At 31.0% G+C, this 23,508-nt stretch overlaps 1 protein-coding gene across 1 annotated transcript in view; it reads left to right on the top strand.

Moving 5' to 3' along the window:
• LOC107444570 (aquaporin-9) overlaps positions 1-23,508 on the top strand; it is a 73,112-nt gene that overhangs the window by 39,674 nt on the left and 9,930 nt on the right. Inside the window, exons 2-3 of the mRNA XM_087152511.1 lie at positions 14,722-14,848; positions 19,044-19,181. Coding sequence (XP_087008637.1) covers positions 14,722-14,848; positions 19,044-19,181 — 265 coding nt within the window. The remainder of the gene's footprint in view (positions 1-14,721; positions 14,849-19,043; positions 19,182-23,508) is intronic.

Genomic DNA, 23,508 nt, shown 5'->3' with positions numbered 1-23,508 from the left:
GAATCGATGTTAAAACGTGGTTTATCATTATATAACTTTATGCTCTTCAATTATATTTATCAAATATTTCGATGTTTTCATTTGCATCATCATAACCCTAAATAGCATGTGCTCGATGGTGGCATGGATGAACCAGGTTCAAATCTGGGTTATGGCACGTTGATTCGCTCTTGTTTCCCAATAACCATTGCGCAGATATAAAATACTCGCACAGGTAAATGGAGCATAGGTTAAACCCCAATTGTAATTGAGTAAAATTTAGGAGTTTTTCATGGTTTTCCTTCAGATTTCTTACTATATATAAAAATCTGATAATGGTGTAGCAGTTTCCCATTCTTGTCCTCGTATTTTTATTGGCCTGAAAAATCACGTGGTGGGATCCTGCTTTTCCTCATTTATTTCCATATTTTTTTGGTTGTCATCAGCATAAAATTAATAGAAGTCATATAAAGGTATTGTTTTTCTATAAACTAGTGGGCTGCGCCCCCTGGTCGCTAACGCTCGCCAACCCCCGAAAATTGCTACGGAATCTTATATGGTTTGCTTCGCTCGCTACTAACATTGCTACGTACATTGCAAATGCACAAAATTCTAAGAATTCAAAACAATCATTCAAATCCATATAAAAACTTTTTTTTTTAAAAAAAAATTACATCTTTAGTAAATACTAAGTCATTAAAATAAATATGAATTCAAATAAATGACATGTAATTCGTTAAACCATTTAGAAATGTGCTATGCTATAGTATAATTCGTGATATAAATCAAAAATCATCAAATAAATTCGTGAAAAAAAGCGCTTTCGACAAAATACTAAAATAGAGATCTATCGACAAAGACGACATTCAAACACAACATTCTGTAGTGATGTAAAAAGTGTCTTAATGAAAAAGGAGACAGGAGGTTCAGACTAATTTGAGATACTAGTGGGCTGCGCTGCCCCTTCCTGCTCGCTAACGCTCGCCAACTCCCGAAAATTGCTACGTAATCTTATATGGTTTGCTTCGGAAACCAAGCTCGCTTCGCTCGCTACTAACTTAGGTACATTGCAAATGCACAAAATTCTATACTAAGTCATTAAAATAAATTTGAATTCAAATAAATGACATGTAATTCGTTAAACCTATTAAAAATGTGCTATAGTATAATTCGTGATGTAAATCAAAAATCGTCAAATAAATTCGTAATACATAATTTCGTGAAAAAAAAAGCGCTTTTGACAAAATACTAAAATAGAGATCTATCGACAAAGACTACTCACTTCTGCCTAGCTTAATAGTATGAGATTGCCTCAGCTGATGCTCTCTGGTTATTTCAGTTTCCGTTTTTAAAAGCGCTATATGTTGAGCCACCTCAGCTAGATTTGGCATGTGACATTTTTAGCGGCAATCATTGGTCGATTTTTTAGCGTTGTCATTCGGGGAGTTGTAATGAGACTTTTTTTGTCGCCGTGTAAGAGAAATAGTAACGTAAACAAAACAAAGCAAACGTTGCCACCGGCGGAAAAGAAATACAGCCAAATTTTGGGAGCCACGTAAGAGAATTATATATATTGGATATTTTTGTACCCCTAATTTAAAGGTATTTTTCTGTACTGCTATTATTACGCTTTTAATTCAAGACTTTAAAACTAAGAGAATTGTTTTTTATTTTTTTATTATAATATAATTCTAAGCTTCATTTTAAGATAAAGTTATTTAGAAAGGTAGTCTAATCTTATTAACCGTTTTACAATTATTATTTTTGTGCAAACAACATTAATATACTGTTATAAATTACAGTTAAAAGAGATCTGTTCAATGATTTAGAACTTGACGATCAGCTTCATGCACAATGAGATGCAAGCAAAAATGGTATTTAATATATCCGCCCGTTTGATAAGCGAAAATAATTACGGTTGTGAACTCATTAAATTTGTTTGAACAATATAATGTTAGATCACTAAATCATTATTTAGAAAAATTACTTCTGTTCACCAATAGATCTAAATATATATAATACTATTTGGACGTTGGAAATGGAGTCACAAGCGTTAAGCAAACAGAATTCCTTTCAGTACATATATGGTTAGTGAATAATTTTAACTTTAGTCAAAAAACTGTTTCTAACAAGAAACAACAATTATTGCGATGCAATCTTCGGGGTTGGTAAGCTGCAGCGGACAGGCTTAGCCTCCCTAGTTTGTTAATAAAAATTTCTCCGACGCAAACAAATTTCCCCCAATGTTGCATTCTATCCTAACTCTATAGTAAATGCATTATATTTATAACCACTTTAAATAAATTAATTCTGTTCTAATGTTCAGGTTAATGTGGAAGATTCATTAAAGTACTAAAACATTTTTATATTTCTCAAACTTCCTTTCTAATCCGCAAATTGGATAAACTGCATATTATCTAATGGGTGCTTTTTAAAGTCAAAATAAGAACAATAGCAACGTTTCTTAAATTAACATAGTTGTTAATTTTTCGCTATCTGTAAAATCAAGTTACTGCCATCAACACATTAATGGATAGAATCAATTTTAGATCAGTTCATACAAAGAATCAAACGGGTTAAAATGTTATTATAATTAAAAAAAAAATTAAAATAAGGTTATTTATTTTCGGTACTTGAAGAATCAAATAAATCAAGCAATCAATAAATTTGTTGATAGAAAGAGAGGAACAAACTTTAACGATACGGAAACAGTGAATATTACTTAGAGGTGAAAACGTTTCAATTGCATTTTAATGGAATACACCCTATACACATTAGCTAGGTAATGTGCATATTAACTGCTTTTGAGCTTTAACGGCAACATACCAGCGGTTCCAAACGGTGTTCCGCGGAACCCTAAGGTTCCAAGAGTTAAGCCTTTTTAAACAGATTTTTAACATTTTTATTATGCATATATATAAGTATGAAAACTGAATTAAACAAAAATGAAGACCAGAATTAAGTAAAATAAGTCAAAATGGAAGAGAGCTATAAGCAGCTAAAACCAAAATTGTCTGAAGTAAGCATTTTAAATAAAAATGTGAGAATTTAAATAAAAATCAAGAAAAGAAAGAGTGGAAAATTCAGGGCAGTGTAATTCTTTTTTATCCGACCAGGTGGCCGAGTGGTTAGCGTGCCTGACTGCGGAGCCGATGGTTGCGGGTTCGAATCCCGCTCAGGGCAAGGATCTTTCTCTCTCTCTCTGTGTTCTATGTCCTTTCTTCTGTGTGATTGTGTGAATGTAACCAGCCCTATAAACGGGTTTGTGCTTTTATGACGTGGGCGACGCTACTCCACCACCGTGGCTTAGCCACAGGTGCTCACTGGGTAACGATAAGAGAGTAGCAATTCTGACATTTCTGAGGCCTATAGGAAATAAACCCAAGTGCCCGGCATTAACCAAAAAAGAAAAAAAAAGTATTTCCTTTTAAAGTACTGTTTGTGCTAACATGCGCATCTTTAAAATTTGCTTGGTTTTTATTTAAATTTTCACATCTCACATCTTTTAAAATAAAATAACTGAATTCTTTAATAAAGAAATATGTTTCCCTAACAATCGTTTTAAGCGTTTTTGACATTCCTTTAGACATTCCTTTCCTTCAAGACTGCAAATTCGATTCTAATTCATAATTAATGATTATTAAAGATAAAACAATGAAAAAATTTCATTCATCTTATCAAATATTAAAAAGTTCAAAAGTCAAAATAAATAGTCTTTTAATCACGTACACAATTGTCTTTAATTACTTTAATTAATTATCTTTCTTTACTTTAAAATGTTCTTCGGAAGAACCTTGATTATTAAGGATTCCATATCCGAAAAAATTGGAAACCGCTTTGTTATACAATAGAATTACTTTTGCGATTATAAAAGTAACTTTATTCTGTAATCTAAGCATAATTTAAGAATACTGATTATATTACGTAATAAAATAACTAATTTTTTTTCTTGAAATTATTCAGAGCTGTTAAATATTAAAATTATATTTTAATTGAACTGACTCGAAATAAAGTTTGATTAACGGTATTTTTTATAAAATGCGAAAAATATCTTTTTGAGTTACAGCGTTGGCTTTGCAATTAAAACATTATAATGAGACTTAATATTACGAGTGTCAATTTGATTTTATACTGGATTAGGTTGCTTTGAAAGTTTGAAATTGTTTTTCTATAAGTTTCATCAAAGTATACAAACGCATTATTGATTAATTATGTATTTTATTATACATAATTATATAATTACTACCAACTAAGTATCCTTTTGAGGAAAATAAGTGGTGTTATTAAGACGAAGTCCTATTTCCTTTCCCTATCAAAAAATAATTCTGTTTCTTGATTGCATATTATTATATAATTAAAGCTATAAATATTTCGAAACATAGTAGACAAAAAATCAAGACAATGTAGATATTTCAGTTGTTTCAAAGAAGAAAGTTACAGTGGGGAAATGAATCATTTAAAATTAGTTTTCATTCTAAAATGTTTAATGAGTCTTTTATTATCGGCTCAAATCATTTAAATAATTTTGAAACAGATTATTTTATTCGGAATTATTATAATTTTTTGTTGGCCGCCTGTTCGATGACGCTCTCCAACCCCGATGAATGCTTCGCAATAATTGCTGTTTCTTGGAATAAGACATTTGAAATAATTCAACTAAAACTAGATGTACTAAAAAGAAAACTCGTGCCTCCACATCCAAACATTTCCCTTATGATACTACTAACATCAATAAGCGAACACAAATCATTTTAAGCAATTATTTTCTGAAATAAAGGTCTGGTTTCTTAGGACAAGCGCCCGTGAGCAGTCGGTCCAACGCAGACATTATCTCTCATTGCGCATGCGTTAATAACGTAAACAAATATTTATTTTGAATTTGTATTGATGTTGTTATTGTCGACCAGTGTTTTAGAGAACAAATAATGACTTTGTCCAAGAAAAAACACATTATAGCTGAGCTAAATGAAGAGTGCTATGTTTAATGAAGAAGCTATGTTTAATGTCGAAATCAAAATCTTGGCTGATTTCAATGTGCTGTTGGATGTTGTCCGCCATTGCTTCTGTGGTTAACGTCGCGTTGTAATCCAACTGCAGTTGAGTTGGACGGCAATTGTAGTTCAAGATGAGCGTTCGATGACGTATACTATCAAACTCACAAATGGACCAATCAGAGGTTAGCGCTGATTTCCAGCTGACGGCGTCCTGTCCTAAGAAACCAGGCCTTAACATTTAAAATTAAAAGGATATAGTTATAACAAATTTTTGGTGAGGTCACAGCTTTAATGTTTTTTCTTACCAAAGAGGCGAATGTATTTTACATACAATTTTTTTCATTCATCACTTAGCGCATGAAGCTGAAAATTCTAAATCATTAAACGCATCTCTTAATTCATAATAGTCAATTAACGTAATTTGCTCCAAAAAATAATAATTGTAAAACGGCTCATTAGATCAGACTCCAATTTATAATACTTCATCTTAAAATGTAAAGTAGAATTACATTAATCTAATAACAATAATAATAGAAACAATCCTTCTAAACTCTTAATTTCGAAATCAAATAGATGCATAATGCATTATTGAGAAGTAGAAGAAAATCACTTGTAAACACATGTATTGGAAATGCTCATCCACATCATTTAAAGATTTAATAGCGTCACAATATTTTCTTTTTTCGCATTGACAACAAAAAGTTGAAATAAACTGAGTGATAATTAAAGGTTACAAACGAACAATTCATATAAACAAACTATTTTACATTTTTATTATGCTTATTAATTAAAGCAGGTAATATTATAATTTGAAACTGTATTTAATTTTTAATGGTGCTTCATAACGCATGAAACGTAATCAACTAAAATTGGTAAAAAATACGTTGTTCATTGATTCAATTGTTTTGTTTCTTAACTCTGGTAAACTACTTTTTTTATTTGCTTTGATACTATGCTTTTTTTTTCATTACCTAACCTTTTACTTTGGTTTTTAGCGTTCACCTACTTTATGTCCATGCTTTGATTTTTAGTCTTCCCCTTTCTTTGTTTTCATACATTTTACTAGTTTATGGGGTTAAGGACACTAAGACATTACCAAACATCGAAATTTGTAACTGTGTATACAGGAAAATTCTACGGTTCTTTTGTTGAAATGTATATAAATCAAATCGTAATGTTTATTAATTGAATGAAATGTTTATAAATCAAGAATTTAACAGGACGTACAGTGCGTAAAAAAGAAAAAAGGGAACATCTTGAATAACTTTTGATCTAAAGAACGAATCTTCACGTTCCAGGACTCGAACTTAATGGTTCGAGGGGTGACCTCAAATACGCTTATAAGCATATATGGCAGTACTTTTACTTTCGTTACTTGTACCGCCGGTACAAGTAAAAAGTACGTACTTTTACTTGTACTTCGTTACTTTTTAAATTTAGTACTTTTACTTGTACTTTCGTTACTTTTTTAGGGAAAAAGTACAAGTATTTGTAACGGAAATATCGAATGAAATCGTTACTTTTTTCTAAAACTCGGTAAGCTTTCTTAAAAAAAGAAAAGAAATTAAATTTAAAAATAAATGCTTATGTTTTTTTTTTATTTATAAAATTAATGTGCAATATATATGCATTCACAGCTAACTTCGTGTTTAAATACCTTCTGTTTCAATTTACTGCACATTCAGTTATTTTTTACTAGCTCAAAGATCACAACGCTATCTGAAACCCCGTGTTTGCTTTGCTTATGTTTGTGCTTTTAAAATGCGTTTCTAAAGAGTAAAATAATTTTAAATCAATGGTAATTTAAGTAAATAAAAATAATAAATTAAAATTAAAATCAATAGATAAAATTCTTTTTCGTGCAAATCCATAAAATGTTTGATATTAAAATTATATTTTATTTTAAAGTTATATTATACGATTATATTATAAAATTATATTATAATATTCTTCCAAATTTAAAAATAAATTAATGTCCATAACTTTCAAAATTAAAAATAATTAAATAAATAGCAACAATTTTGCAAAAACATTAAAGAACATAAGAATATTATTCAATAAAATTTTAGGTTACTTTGAATTTTCGATTTCCTAGAAATGTACTTTTAAATCGTTACTTTTTTTGTTTAGTACTTGTACTTTTACTTGTACTTTTTACTCGTTACTTTTTAAAATAAGAACTTTTTACTTTTTACTCGTTACTTTTTTTAAAAATACTTGTACTTTTACTCGTTACTTTTTAAAAGTAACGTTGCCATGTATGCTTATAAGTGCTGACGATATTTTAAGGTACGAAATCAGACATCTAAACATGCTTTCTCTGAACGGATCAGATTTTTCGACGGATTTGGATTTCTGACCCCCAAAATGTAGAGGGTAGCCGCAATTTGGGAAATAGGGTCCTAATAATTTAGTCAGGAGAACGATCCAAAGTTTGGACCAATTTATGTTAATTTAATTTTTTGCGTATTTCGCCATATCTCGGGAACTTTTTAAGCTAACTCAGAGTTATTTTTTTCCCGAAGAACTTTCTTTTATACAATTATAAAATTCGTTTATCCATAGGTAATTTCATGCAAAAAATAAATTTAAGTCTATATCTACTATTTTATTTAATAATAATTGCAAAAATTTGGAATTGTGAAATATACAATTGTAAGATATACAATTTTTCAATACTTTTAAAGTACATGTAAAATTAAAGCACTTTTAATTTTACATGTCAAATATATAATTTGAGTGAATCGAATTTTAAAAAAGTTGTATAGTTAAGATTTGATTTTCCAGGAACTATTCAACAGATTTTGCACAAATTTTGGTATTTTGCCATGTAAAAATACTTTCTTTAAAATGATGTAAAAAATTGTATACCATACAATTCAAAATTTTTTAGACTATTTTCAAATTTAATAAAAAATATTAAATATTAATTAAAATTTATTTTTTGGCATGGAATTATCTTCAAAAAAAGTTCGCTTAAAAAGTTCTCGAGATATACAAAAATACGCAAAAAATAAAATTAACATTATATGAGGTCCAAAATCTTGGATCGTTCTCTTGACCAAATTATGGGGACCCTGTCATTTGGAGATCAAAAATCCAAATATAAAAAAAAAAAAAAAAAAAAAAACTGTTTGTTTATTCAGAGAAATTGCGCTTTTGTGCCTGATTTCATAACTTGAAATATCATCTGCACCAATTAATTAGCATATTTGATGTCAACCCCTCAAACGTTTAAGATTGAGTCTTAGAACGTAAAGATCCGATCATTAGGTCGAAAGTAATTTAGGGTAGTCCATTATTTTATTATTATTATTTTTTTTAGCTCATTGTACATTATTTTCATCCCACTTAACAAACAAGTCATGTAAACCGATTTACAAGAGTAGCTATTTCATTTTACTATTCGAACAACTTACGAACTTCGACTTAAAATTATGGATATGGTTAATTCGGTTGAAAATCACAGATTCGTTCGTTTTTTGATGCTGAGTCTCTTTTTTTTGTATCGTTTTTTGATGCTGTGTAAATCGGCTATTTCAACTTACTATTTAAACAACTATGATTAATTTGGTTAAAAATTATGATCACTTCGGTTGCAAATCACAGATTTATTGTTTTAATTCAGTGTCTCTTCTTTCCTAAATTAGTTATTCCTTAATTAACTTTCACCGAAGATTGCTACGTCACAAAGAACCACGCTTCATCCACATAATTTTGACATAACATTTAAAACGAAAACGACTTGTAGTTTCTATTCAAAGAATACCCAGATTTATAGAGTTTCACGTCTTCTTTTATCTCTTTTGACCGAGTTTTTTTTATACTGAGGGAGCGGTAAGCTAAATATAAGCGTCTTAAAGAATAGAAAAACTATGTCTCCATAATCAACAAGTTTCTTCACCCTTGTATGCAAGTGACTGTCACCAGTAAAAAATAAAAAAATTACGCAAAAAAGTGAACAAGGAAGTAAAAGTGACGTGAAATGGAATTCTTTTCAGCTATCGTTTAAACTTTAGGCCCACCCCCAATTTCCAAGCAGCTTAGTGTTCTCAAAAGCTTAAAAATGATCACCGGTTTAAAAATAAATATCGGTGTTTTATGCGTTTCTCTATTTTAAAATAGAAGATTTGCGCCAGCTTTTCAGAAGAGATATATTTGAGCGGCTGAATTTAATGCAAAAAAAATAATTGCAGATTAAATTTTAAAATTATGTTTGTATATTTCAATATTTGTATTATTTTAGTAAGGTAACCCAGGGTTTTATCCTTCATTTTATCTGGTTTCTTTCTTGCATGACAAGCTGCTTTCTTTCAATCCTTTTAAGCGGAAGCATAAATGATTATAAGTAATCAATTACCTAAAATCGTTATTTGCTGCATGATTCAATTTAACATTTTATTAATGATCCAGCAAATTTGTTTTGTATTATAGAAAAAAAAGGAACATTTTGTGTTCAATTCATTATTGCATTATTTAAAAGAAATGAAGTCCAGTAATGCATTACATGCTTCATTTAAACTTGAAGCGCGTTTTCCTCAAAATATGCTAATTATAATTGGTCATAAGTGTACTTTTAATGAAATTTATTGAAATGTACCTAAGATATCGAAAAGTTTGATATATATTTTTTGTTAAGTATATAAAGGACTAAAAGATTATATACTTATCATTAATGATTTATTTCACTTAACAATTTTATATATAAATATTTTTTTTTAACTTTGTTTTACTAATATTTTTTATTTGCTACATATTTATTAATTAGTTTTCGTGTCTGTGAAGATGAAATATTGCTATTGAAATTGAAACCACTTTCTGACTAGCTAAAGCATTCGAATCTCTACTGAAGCCCCATGCCCTGATAAAATAAATTTCAAGCATTTTCTCATCGATGAAAACAGAATTTATCGGGAAAAAATTATTGTCCATTGAATTCAGACAAGCGAAAATATTAAAAGCTCAACTGGAACTATGATTTCATTGAAAGTTTCGCTACATTATGGCAAATCGGACTTAATCGTCAGTCGAATGTTTGACCACTTTTCGACTAGTTAGAATGCTTACATTAAGGGAGTTCTATTTTGGATGACAATAAAAATTTAAACATTTCCTGATTGCTAAAAAGCAAACTTATATCGCCATTCTATCACCAAATAAAATTTTTCGTCAATCGAAATTAAATTTTTTTCTAGATTGGCTAGAAAATTCAAATTTAAACTGGTGCCTTGATCTTAATGTCAATACAATTTTCTGTTGTTTTCTAAATAATGTCACCAAATTTTATCACCAATCAAAATTTCTACGATATTGCGATATAAAAGAAACTTGCAAACACCAAACTAAACACAAGAAAATTATAAAACGAAACAAAAATTTTAAGACATTTTTCAAGTGGATTAAAAAATAGGAATTAATTTTATGTGTTAAACTTAAAACGAAAAAAATAATTAGCGTTAAATTTGCATAACTACCAGCAGACATTATTTTCCTTAAAGGTATTTCATAGTGGTTATTTAAAAGCAGAAAAAAATAATAAAAGTTAAAAATTATCTTTCATAAAAAATCTTAAAGGTTGGCAGCTATTTATTTTTAAAATTATTTTTCATCACCCCTTAAAATCTATCCGTCTTCCAAATGTGATGAGCCTTACGTTTTCGTTTTTGGTATGACAAAAATTAAATTCTTTTCTCCCCTTTAATCCATTTGAAAAAATTAGTTTTTAAAGTTCTTGTTTTATCTTATTTAAATCAATTAATTTAAACAATATATTATTTTTACCAATTATTTAATTAACTATTTTCTCTTAATGTGCTCATTTATCTTTTGACCTTTTGTCCCTTAACGTCGAACAGTTATTTGTTTTAACCTTCAAAATATAACTTTGTTAGAATATAATTACATAAATTGGCAGCATTGAATTTAATATTAAATCTAATTATTTTTTTAAAAATTTATCTACAAAATATTTTCACCAGAACTATAATTCTTGCTCACTTCTCCGTAAAAGGAATGAGTCAAACAATCATTTTCTATGAATTTAAATGAAGGCAGAATTTTATGTCGTGAAACTTATTGTTTGAAGCAGACATCAAATATGATATGGTCTGTAGAGGGAAATTCTCATCCAATTAGTGTAAGAGGAAGAATAATAAATTTAACCTAACTCTATTTAAATTTCGGTATAAAATAATTGTTCTACAACGTTTCAAAATGGTGAGGCTGTTATTCGAAAACTCATTTACATAAAATAACACCTTCAGACCAATAAAGTGTTACTTTTACACTTATTGTGATTTTGTAACAATTATTCATAAGTGTTAGATTATTTTTCTTCCATTTTCATCCTACGGTCTTCATTTTTCATTGATCTCGTCATTCTTTATGCTTCATTGATATAATTTTTTAAAAAGTGGGAAAATCTCGGCAAATTATTAATTTTTTTTTACGTATTTCAAATCTTATCTGTTCTAATATTAATTCATTCTTTTATTAAAATAATGGTGCAAAAACATCATTATTTATTTACTTTCTGTTTTAACTACTGCGACTAAAAATCTAATGGTTAACGTAATCTAATGATTTTATCTTTTTACGCTACATTTTAAGAAAAACTTGTTTAATTTGGTGTCTTAACTTATTTTCCGTTTCACAATTTGTATCATTTTTTGATGCAAATTGCATTAATATACTATTATAAGAGAGATTCGTTAAGTGATTAAGATTAGCTTCATGCACAATGCGATGTCTGTATAAATTGCATTTAATATATCAACTTGTAGGGTAGACGAAAATATTAAACAACGGTTGTTTGTGAATTTGTCAAATTTTTTATAACAATATACCTTATATATGTTTTCCACGATTTTAATCTAAATGATTGCTGCATAATAGCATTCGCGGATGATTTATTGCTTTTACTGAGACACCCAATTTTATATCGCTTCGATCAGGTGGCCACCTACTGCCTTGCTGAACTCTCAGCCTGGGCAGAGAGTAATAATCTTAAATTTAGCGATACCAAAACGAAATGCATAACTTTTCCAAAAAATAGAAAAAGAATTGGCAGACAACCAATTATTAAAATGAGTCCAAATCATAAATATTCAGTTAAAAAAGTACAAGAACTTAAATATCTCGGTGTTGTACTCGACCCAGGTTTGACCTGGATCTCACATCTAAACCAGGTCAAAGAGAGAGTCAGCAACTTTAATAACTTAATTAAAAGGGTGGCCAGGGCAACTTGGGGCCTAAAACCCTCTATCCTTAAGTTGATCTACCTGCGGGCTACGGAGCGAATCATTTTATACGCCGCCAGTGTCTGGTACCACAATACTGTTAAAATCAACGAAAAACTTAAATCCATACAGAGAATCTCACTCATTAACATCACTAAGGCCTATTCCACAACCAGCACGGAGGCCCTCCAGATACTGGCGGGGGTGAAACCTATCCATCTTAAGATTTTGGAGGTCACTTGCATTAAAAGACTTAAGTGGAATTGGAGACTTAACGATTTTGACTTAGAGATGCAGCAGATTCTCCTCACTGCACATATGGATGATCCACCAACTAGGATTCACCCATCAAAACTTATTTCCGTTCCCTACGGTAGATCACTCCCAACAAACAGTGGCCTTGAAATTTTTACTGATGGATCAAGGATGGAGGTTGCCGACTCCGCTACTGATACCACAGAATATAGAACTGGCTTCGGCATTGTTACTAAAATGCACGGTACTTTAATCGAGGCAACCTCCACCAGGATCTCAAACAATAGTAGTGTTTACATGGCAGAATTGGTGGCAATTAATAATGCTTTTCTCTGGCTCTCTAAAAAAGAATATCCAGACGCCACTATCTATACTGATTCGCTTTCCTCGTTGCAAGCCTTACAAAACCCAGTATCAAGCTCAAAAATTGTTGAAAACACTAAACAATTATGGCGATCCAATATACTCTGCAATTGGGTTAAAGCTCATATAGGTACTCAAGGCAACGAGGAGGCGGATCGAGCAGCTAAGAAAGCCACCGATCTCTGCCGGGTTGCCCTTGAGGTCCCAAGCTCCATCGCCCAAATTAAAACTCAGGTTAAATTATATAGCATGAAGCGCTGGGGGCTGGAATGGCGGAGTTCCGAGAAAGGGAGACAGACATTCAAATTTTTTAAAGACCCGAAATTAAATAGACTACAAGCAAACTTCTATCTCAATCAATTTTTAACAGGCCACGGAGTGTTTGGAGAACACCAATATAAATTATTCCACAAAACTCCAGAATGCAATTACTGTGGTGAATATCAATCTATTGATCACTTGTTAATAAATTGTTCTCATTTCCAGACAATCCGGGGCAATAACTTTAAGAATATTGGCCAACATCAATGCTATGCTAACCTGACTTGTAGAAATATCATAAAAAAGATTATTAAACAAACTTTAGAGGATGTATTGGGGGACGGTCTTTAATGTCTCGGAACTTGTTTCTTCCAGCTTGGGTGTCTCATTTTTTTTACTATGTCTTTTATAAACTATTCTTCTTTTACTTGCTCCAATTTTATTGTTATTTACTTTTGTACTATTTAATTGGTTTTAATGGTAATGCTTTTAATTGTTTTACAATATTGTTCTCTTGTAATTTTTGCACGTTTATCTTTTAAATTGCTCTTTTAAATTATTCTTTTAATTGACACTTTTAATATATTGCTGTTTTAATGTTTAGCACCTTACATGATTTTAGCTGTTCTACGCCCGCCATGTTCATGGGCTGTTGCCATGTCTGATGTGTATTTTATGTAATTTATGTTTCTACTGTTCTCTGGATATTTTTTTTTTTGGATTTTAATAAACATTTACCCGTATGCCCTAAATAAGGGCGGGTCGGGGTAAATTCTTCCATAACAATATACCTTTGTTTTTAAATGTAATTTTTGAAGGAATGATTATTTAGCAAAATTCTGTACATTCAGTTTAATGCTTTACGTTAGATGTTAATGAAATCACGTGTTTGGACAGTGGGGGGGGGGCACAAGCATAAGCAAATAGGATTCTTTTTAGTATATATTTTATGTGAATAATTTCAATCTTGTTTGAAAAAAACTATTTTATGCCAAGAAACAACAATTATTGCAAAACAATCATCGGGGGGTGGTGTGAGGTAACAAACAGGGGATTCAGACCTCCTACTTTGTTTTATACAATACTGTGGCTATAGATTTTCCTACTTGAAAAAACCTGTAACAAACAGCCGTAATGGTGCCGGGGTGGTAGAGCGTCAGCCTCACCCGCACCCGGCTCACGCTTACAGTGCTGACGTAAAATATCCTCAGTGGTAAATGGATCATGCGTTAGAGTTCCATCAGGATAACCGTGTAAGGGTTTCGTGGTCTTCCTCTCCACGTAACGCAAATGCTGGTTAGTCACTTCAAAAAGTTTTCCACGAAGACGAATTTCTCTCAATTCTTGACCCAGGAGTTCACTTGCCTTTTAATTAGATTCAAAATGACAAGGCAATGGAGTTGAACATTAATAGTCGTAAACACCAAATTCGAGCCCGCTATTCAACGGTGGTTATAAAATAAAAATATATAAAAACAGCCTTAATAGGTCTTAAACTTAATTTTTCCCAAATAGACACGTTTTGATTTTATGATGTTTGTTCCAAAAATATTGATCCTGCTAATTCAATGAATGTGTACGATTTATCGGATAAATCGGAGAAATAAAAACATTTTTGTTTAATCTTTCAGATCTTTGGGGATGCGGCTTTTGCTCAAACCATTCTAGAGGGTCGTCGAGTGGACGATGTGTTTGCTGTCGTGTGGGCTTGGGGAGTGGCTGTTATGTTGGGTGTGGCAACATGTGGTAACGTAACAGGTAAAAATAATTCTTTTCTCGTCTTTTATGGTATATTTTTGTGACTAAAAAAAGCAGCTTTACTTGTCTTGTGTGTCAAACTTGAGGATAACATGTTTGTTTTGTTTTTAAAAGATTTTTTTAACGGAACTTTCGTTGCTCTGATTTCAAATCTGCAATCGTTTTTTTTCTCCAAGCTAAAGTTTGCTTTAAAAATTTTTTAAATTACATTTTAGTCTATTTTTTCGTAGAAATACACAAGTTTAAAGTCGTTACATATGGCAGGGAGTGGTATAAATATTGCGGAAAACTTCTAGGGGAGTGACGGCTCATGATCAGTATTAACATGACATAGGAACTCATCGCCGAAAATCTCATCCAACGCCGCTAGTGGCGCTTCCCTGTTATGAACTATTCCTCCGTGTGTTTCTCTTTAGGTCGTAATAGAGAAGCACCCCTGGTTGCGCATAACGATATATCATGGGCATTAGTTCCTATGCCATTTTAATATTGATGTTGTAGCCTAACTTCTCTACAAGTTTGTCGCAACATTTACGCTACCCCCTCTTATATAGAACGCTTTTAAATTTGTGCATTCCGACTAAAAATGGAGTAAAAATGTCATTCAAAAAATATGCAGCATTAGAAGGCACTCACATTCTTTAGTCTGGGCTTACTACACAGAGACCGCCATCTGTTTGCCAATTTGGAAGAATATTTGGTTGGAAGGTGATTCAGATCTTTGACGAGATTAAAGAGGAGATTGGGACATAGTTTGAAGCTGGAATCTCATGGGTATACAAACTAAAAAAACTTCCAGAAAACAGCATCAACTGATCTGGGTACTAATATTGAAAGATAGACAAAGATTTAATCTTTACAAGGAAGCAAATATTATATAAAATAAATGCAATTGAGTGTTTCTAAAATTGGTCATATGTTTTGGGATTGCCCTTGCATTTTCAGTTTAACGAATTCGCTTGAATGAGATATCACCGCACGAATTGTAGCAGTAAGTGACACTATTGCAGTAAAACAGTGAAAGAAACTATATAAAGGAATTAAACATGTATGCAGCTAGACTTTCAATATTTTTGCTTCAAAAAACAAGCATTTTAGTAGGTTTTATGAATTTGTAAACGAGCGACTACATTAAGCGGTGCATTCTTTAATTCCGAGTTGCCTCCCTCATGAGGATGATTTTTTGTTACTTGGAGTTAGCTCTAACGCTTCGAAAAGTTTAGAAAATGTGTCAGTGTGAGGTGTATTAGCCCGTTTACCTTAAGAAACATAAGTGTATTACGGAGTACGGGGCAAAGTGCTTAACGGGACATGACCTTTAACATTAAAACACTTCAGTGCAATAAATACTGGGCAAATATGTCTTAGGCAATGAGTCTTAGCCTTAAAAGAAAACATCAGTTTGAGAATAAAAGGAAAGAGTATGCGGAGTAATGGTCCTTTACCTAAAAACACAACAATTCAGAGAATACCGGGCAAGAGTAAACATTTTATTTAATAACCATCCTTGAACAGCTGACACAATTATTGGATCTTACGACTGCTCATGTTCAACTCCGCAGCCTTGTCATTTTGAACTCCATCCAGAAGACAAGGGCACTCCTGGATCAAGTAGTGGGAGAAATTTGCTTTTGAGGAAGACGACTTTCTGATGTGACTAACCCGCATTTGATTCACATGGAGAAGAAAACCACAAAAACCTCCTACGGTTAGCCCGGTGGCAAGGGGACTCTAACGAATGATCCGTCTACCACTGAGGATATTTTATGTCAGCATTGTGATAGATGTGAACCGGGTGTGTATTTCGTATCGACCCGCCATCACAGGGATTTGAACCCTGGTCGCGCCCTCTTGCCTGATTATTAATTCGTTAATCCGGTTACAATTAACTATATCCACTGATTATTAACAATAACCATTTTTTTTTTTTTGATGAATGAGTGAAAAAAAGTTTATAAATCACATTGCCCTGTTTTCCATCCACTGACATTGTCTTACTTTCTATTTTTAAAAAAAAAGTTATTCGGTATTCCCTACACAGATTTCTTAATAATATTAGCTTTCATCGGGAGTTTTTGCTTGGAATGGAAGGGTACACCACTCGATCTAGTCGCTCATAATTTGTTTTAGTTTCGCTTCCGGATGTCGCAACGTTTACCGGTTAGTGAACTAGTCTCAACAAAATAACAATTTTTTTTTTCAGAGCTCGCGAAATTTAAAAGTGTAGTTCTCAACTTTGGGCGAGAATCAAACACTTCCTCAAATAAATTGTGAGTTCCGTGAAAGAAAAAATAAACGTGTTAAGACGTTACACTTTGTCCAAAATAAACACTCTTGAAAAAGACACTAAAATTACGAAGAAAAAGGGTGAAAGGCATTTGAAGAGTCAACGAACGCTAAAATTGCATGAAGCGGGGGGAAAAACAAATAAAGAAAGTGGAAAATTAATAAAAAGAGTGGACTGTAAATTTAGAGGGAAATGAAGAATTAATATAGTGTTCTAATTTAGTTCTAATATATTGCTCTAATAGTTCTAATTTATGGTAACAAAGTCACCATTTTTGAAATATATTTTGTACTTTATTGAATGTCATGAAATTCAATGGATAATTATCAACAAAAAAAATTTAGCTAAAAATTATTTAATTTCAAAGATTTTTCCAAAATTTCTGACGTAATCATCTAAAAAAAAGTATTGTCAATATTAAAAATGACATGAGATTCAAGTAAAAAAAAAACATTATACGGATGGTTAACCGCTTGAAACTAAACGCCGGTGGCGTTAGTGGCGTTATAAAAAAAGTATAAAAAATAAATATTAATAAATAGTAAGATAATGAAAGATATATACCAACTTAATTAATAAAACTAAAATATTTACGCTTTTATTTTATTTATTTACGCTATATTTAAGTGTTTTCTTTGTTTACATTTTCATATTTTGCCCTTCCCGGTTGCTTTACGTTATTAGATGAAGTAAAACACGTTTTTAGTTGTTCATCCCATCAAAATAAATATTAACTGCATTCAGTATCATGTGACGTGATGCTGTTGCTTGACGTCAGCTCAATCAAAATCAATGATAATTAAAATTTACCACATCAAGGGATTTTTTTCTGTACTTATTCCTTTAAAGGGGTCATAAATAACCTCTTTCTACAGTATATTAAAGTTTCCAAGTATAGATGAAATTGTTAATAGGTGTCAAATATACTCATATATTATACCCATTAGTATATTAATTATATCAATTATTATGATACTAGTCAAATTCATTCTAATCAACTCATAAATTGTCGATATATTATCAAAAAAGTCAGATTTTTAAAATTCGATTGCTCATGAACTATTCAACCGATTTTCTACAAATTTCGCATTTTGCTTTGTAAAATTAGATTCTTTAAAATGGCACAATAATTTGCATACTTTACAATTCAACATTTTTCTACCATTATTAAATAAAATAATAAGAAATAATAAATATTTACTGAAAGTTATTTTTAGCATGGAATTATCTTTGGATAAACGAATTTTATAATTGTGTGCTAAAATTTTTGAATTCGCTTAAAAAGTTCTCGAGATATAGTGACATGCGCAAAAAATAAAATTAACATTAATGGCCACCCACTTTGAATCGCTCTTCTGACCAAACTAAGGAAACCCTATTTCTCAGATTACGGCCACCCCTTATATTTTGGGGGTCAAAAATTCGAATCCGTCGGGGGAAAAAAAGGGTATGTTTATTTAGAAGAAGTACGTTTTTGTATCTGATTTCGTAACTTAAAATATCGTCTTCACTAATTAATTAGCATATTTGAGGACACCTCCTCGAACCCATAGGATTGAGTCATGGAACGTGAAGATGCGAAGAAATTATTCAGGGTTATCAAAAGTTATACAGGGTGGTTCATTTTTTTTCTTTTTGGCGCCATCAACACTGTTAATGGATGGTGTTTTCAGTAGAAATGTAAACAATAACAATCTCGAACTGTATGCCTGCTCTAGTTCCGGTTAGAAAGTTTGCAGCTGCTTATTACATGTTATTCTGAGAGGCGATATTTTCTAACGGATTATTTTGTTTTCAATAAAAGAAATAAATTAAATAATTTCTAAGCTCAAATCTGCCGTATTTTGTAAGATATTAATGTTATTATGTTATTATGTATAATGTTATTATGTATGTACTGTGCATCAGGTGGACACATAAACCCAGCAGTAACGGTGGCGTTTGCAACGTTAGGGAAATTTCCGTGGAGGAAAGTGGGTCATTATCTTCTCGCACAGCATTTAGGAGCTTTTGCCGCTTCAGCAGTACTTTTCGCAACATACAAAGGTAAGAATTCATTACAATTTTTAACAAAAAACATCTGCGCAGAAGCCCATATTGAATGAAAAGTGTTTCGTTGTTGAGCTGTTTAATCAAGAATATATTTTGACTCTTTTTATTTAAGCTTTGGCAAGTGAAACAATGAAATCTGGTTTTCCTAATTTAGTCTGTTGGCAAACATCAGAATACAAAGTTGGAATTACTTTTGTTACGAACATGCATGTTTTCAATTTAGTTTTTATTTATATTATTATACTGTGAAACATCTCGGGAGCGACCACTCTCTGTTCCACAGTCAAAGGGTCTTTCTAGAGGGGTGACCTCCATGGGCTTCAAAATGTTATCGGAGCCACGTGATTTTCCGCAAACGATTTCAATTTTACTCTCTGTCTTTTTCTTGGTGCAGAAATTCCACTTTTGTTGGCGTCATGATAAGACGGATCGATGAATAAAATGTATCGCCTATAAAAATGATCCCGATAATTATGTGCAAAAACAAATTTACCAATTATGAATGATAAAGATATTTTAAATAAATAAGCAATTATGTTTTTAAAGTTTGCGTTTAATTTTATATCATCAAAATGAGTTAGCTATAAAAGAAGAGGTTTGCTTGTTTGAGATGCTTATTTTTTTTCAAAAATAATTTTTTCTCTCTCTAATTTAACTTTCAACTCTAAAATTAAATCATGGATAGCATCGTCTTTAGTGCAACATGAGATTTTCGATCTCTTTTTAGAGATGATTAAAAAACAGTTCTCTAAATAGGAGCCACTCACGAATATTTTGAACACATTTGAAACTATTTATTTGCTCTCTTAATATTTTTTGTTTCGATATTTTTTTGTTTTTCCTTATCTAACCTGTTCCGCGTTTGGTGCGGAGGTTTGCCCGGGAGAGTTTTTGATGGTCTCTCCTAACTGTTTTCTTCAACACAAAGTGAATGGAAAAAATCAGTGCCACCCAATAGTGGTCGCAAATAGAGGTTGTCTTTCCTCTCTCACATTCATTCCTCTTATCTCACTTAATGTAGTTAGAAACCAGGCAATAATTATTTTAATTCTATATCTTTGTTGAAGAAAACAAAAAAGTTTTTTTTTAATGAAATAGTTACCCAAAACTACAATAAATAAATAAATAAACCTTTTTCAGAAATCTAATACTTATATTTAACTATTTATCATTAAATGTTAATTGTATTGATTAGTTACAAAAACGTAATAATTTTTTTTTATCCTGCTTCAGATTTTTTTCCGATTATGCCTTTTTCTGGAAGAGGGGATCTGGATGTGCAGGAAAATCATTCTTCTTTTTTAAAATGCTTGTTTCCTCGTCTTTGGGTTGGCTGTTACTTTATTTTGTCACAATCAGAATATCGTTTAACATGGCCACTGCGAACATCCAAATCCCGTTTAAAACTTGTACTCGCAAATAATGCTATCATTATGTACTAACAAAGCATTCCCGCAACAGCCCGTGGTGGGCGAAGAAGGTCATGGAGGATAAGGCTCCACCATTTCGTGACCAACGGCATAATTGCGGCAATGTGGTTGGCACTGCACACAGTGGCTCTTTAGCATCCCAGACAAGCTGGTACTCATCGATCTGAAGCTGGTTGAACTTGAAGCCACCACTGAGGATCGAACTCCAGCCCTTCACAATGACAGCTTTACACCACTGAGTCATCGATGCTCTATTATTATTTATTACTTCATGAGTATGTTACTTGCAATTTACAAAATGCCGGTATTGTATACAATGACTAGAAGTATGAAATATGAGAATTGTTATATACTTTGTTTCAGGCAACAATATAAGTATATAATGACAATCTTTCAATAACAAAGTATGATAGTATTATTCGATAAATGAGGGGACAACAGAGGAGTCTTCGCTTTCTTCTTGAAAAATACGTAGCTGACGACCAAAGTAATGTTACTCAATCTTTTATTCAATGAATAGTTTTTACGTGAAATTTTTTTTTGAAGCAGTTTATTGGGTCATCATTTGTAATATTCGATTTGGAAATATATCCATGTAGGAAATGCCGGACAATTGCCTTTTGTCTTTTAATAGATTCGTGTAAAAATACTATCCTTTAATGCATCAGTGTAGGGAATAACGAACAGTGGCCATTTACCTTTTAATACAGAACCAGAGAAGGATATATCAAACAATGGTCTTTTACCATTTATTACATCAGTGCTGGGAATCCTGGGAAAGAATATACTGGAAAAAGTTCCTTTACCATAAAACGTCAGTGTAAGGAATACCGGCAAATCGTCACGATTTCCCCCTAAAATATTATCCCAGTAAAGAGTGCTATTGTTAATAATGCATGGCAAACACTTGGATAACTTTCCTTAAAGGAAATCAAACAAAATCTAAAACTTACTTGTTGCACAAAACAAAAAAAAAACAAAAACAGAAAAAAAATTCACTAGTAACTAAAAAATAATAATAATACTATTTAAAAGTAGGAATTAATCCTATTTCAACTATAATAGTAAGAGTGAAATAATCACGTTTCATGCTTCGACAATTTGTTAATTGGCATTGCATGGTTCTACCTTTAGGTCGTAATAGCTAGTAGGTACTATGTGAAATATTTCATCACTCCAGGTTATGCCAATAAATTTTCGACATTATGATATCAGTGACTACAATTAGGTAGATAGAATATTTGACATTTTATAAAGTTTTGAATTTCCAACAATGACGGTAAAAAAATTCAACAGAAAAAGAAATATTGATTAAAATAGCTTCAAATTAAACCTTTTTTTAATAATATTTCCAGATTATATTTCTATATATTTACGGAAGCAGCGCTGATAGAAATTCATATCACTTTATTTGTTAGTAGATGGCAGCAGCACAGCTTCACAGCGCAGAAGGAAACTTCTTTTAATTTTAACAAAAAAACTAAACTATAAAGTATTCCAATTTACTTTTTGTGGAAGTTTTATTAAATTTAAGTAAAAATATAATAGTTTCGTAACGTACAATTGATTAAATTTAGGTCTCGATGAAACTTTAAGAAATTAAATCAAGATTTCCAAAATATAAGTAAGAACCATTTTTTATGGTGCTGCAATCTAGTGACAGAATTAGTTAACATCAATTTATATATGCATCCATTACAATAATAAAATACCCATATTATTGTTTCTTTATTATTTTTATTAAAATTTTTTTTAAGAAAGAAAAAAAAGTGGTTTGGTTGAAAATAGAAACCAGTTTTATGTAATGAATCTTAGTTATTTACTTTAAAAATTTCAATCTATAAAAATCGACATTTGCCTATTTTCATATATGCATATAAAATAAAAAGAAATAACAGAGGGTAAACTTTTATTGAAAAGTCATTCTTTAGAAATAAATGGAATTTCTGAGATTAATTTCACAACCTATCTATTCCGATTTTTTGAAAAAAATCTTCATTAAAAAAACATCTTTAGTAAGAAAAACAAAATAAAATAAAGAGTAAACCAAATTCAGGGAAAAGAAACTCACAAAACTTGCTATTTCCATTTATTGACAGTTGGAAATATTGAAAAATATTTCATAAGGGCAATTATGTCTTTAATCGCTAAATTGCCGTGTATTTAAAGAACGAACAATTTCAACAAAGTTTAAAAAGAAAATAATAATAACTAAATTGAAAGTCACTGAACAACAACGTTCATTCTAACATCTTAGAATTTTGTTGCACTTTTGTCAAATTAAAATAAAACAATTTATGTTTTTAGGAAATAATTTAACCAATTTTTTCTCAAATTTCTAGTTAATGTTTTTTTCCCCATTATTATTAAAAAACCTTTTATATATATAGGTGTATTTTTTCCTTTTTTTAAATAGAATTTAAACTCTTCCGAATATGTGTTTCATTGCCAGAAAATCCAATTTTAAATTAATTTTTCAATCTATTTGAGGTTGGTGATGAATTATTTAGTTCATCCTCAAAAAGGGATTAGTTCTCATGCAAATATGCCGTTGATATAAACTCAGTGTTTTCATTGATGTTGACAGAAAAATAATAATTAGCTGATAAATTGTATTTAAAAAAATGTATACCGATTATTATCTTTTTTACAAATAAAGTTTATTTTTTATTTTCTTCTTGAAATATATTCAAATTCAAAAACTCGGGTAGAATAAATCAATCGTTAATAGAATTAATCGTTAGAGACCTCAATATTTTTTTATTGTTTCACAAAATTGGTGGCCCGCGAAATTTAAAAGAATGAGAACCATTATCTCAGATAACAGAGTTTGTGGTCTTTTGTGGATCAGAACCTGAGAACCTGACTTTAGAAATCCAGAGGTCCAAAGC

Source organism: Parasteatoda tepidariorum, chromosome 9 (assembly GCF_982258835.1).
Source record: "Parasteatoda tepidariorum strain Cologne lab strain chromosome 9, Ptep-v5.0, whole genome shotgun sequence".
Taxonomy (NCBI): Eukaryota; Metazoa; Arthropoda; class Arachnida; order Araneae; family Theridiidae; genus Parasteatoda; species Parasteatoda tepidariorum.
The sequence above is the reverse complement of the archived record's forward strand: the minus strand, read 5'-3'. Positions and strand labels throughout refer to the sequence as shown.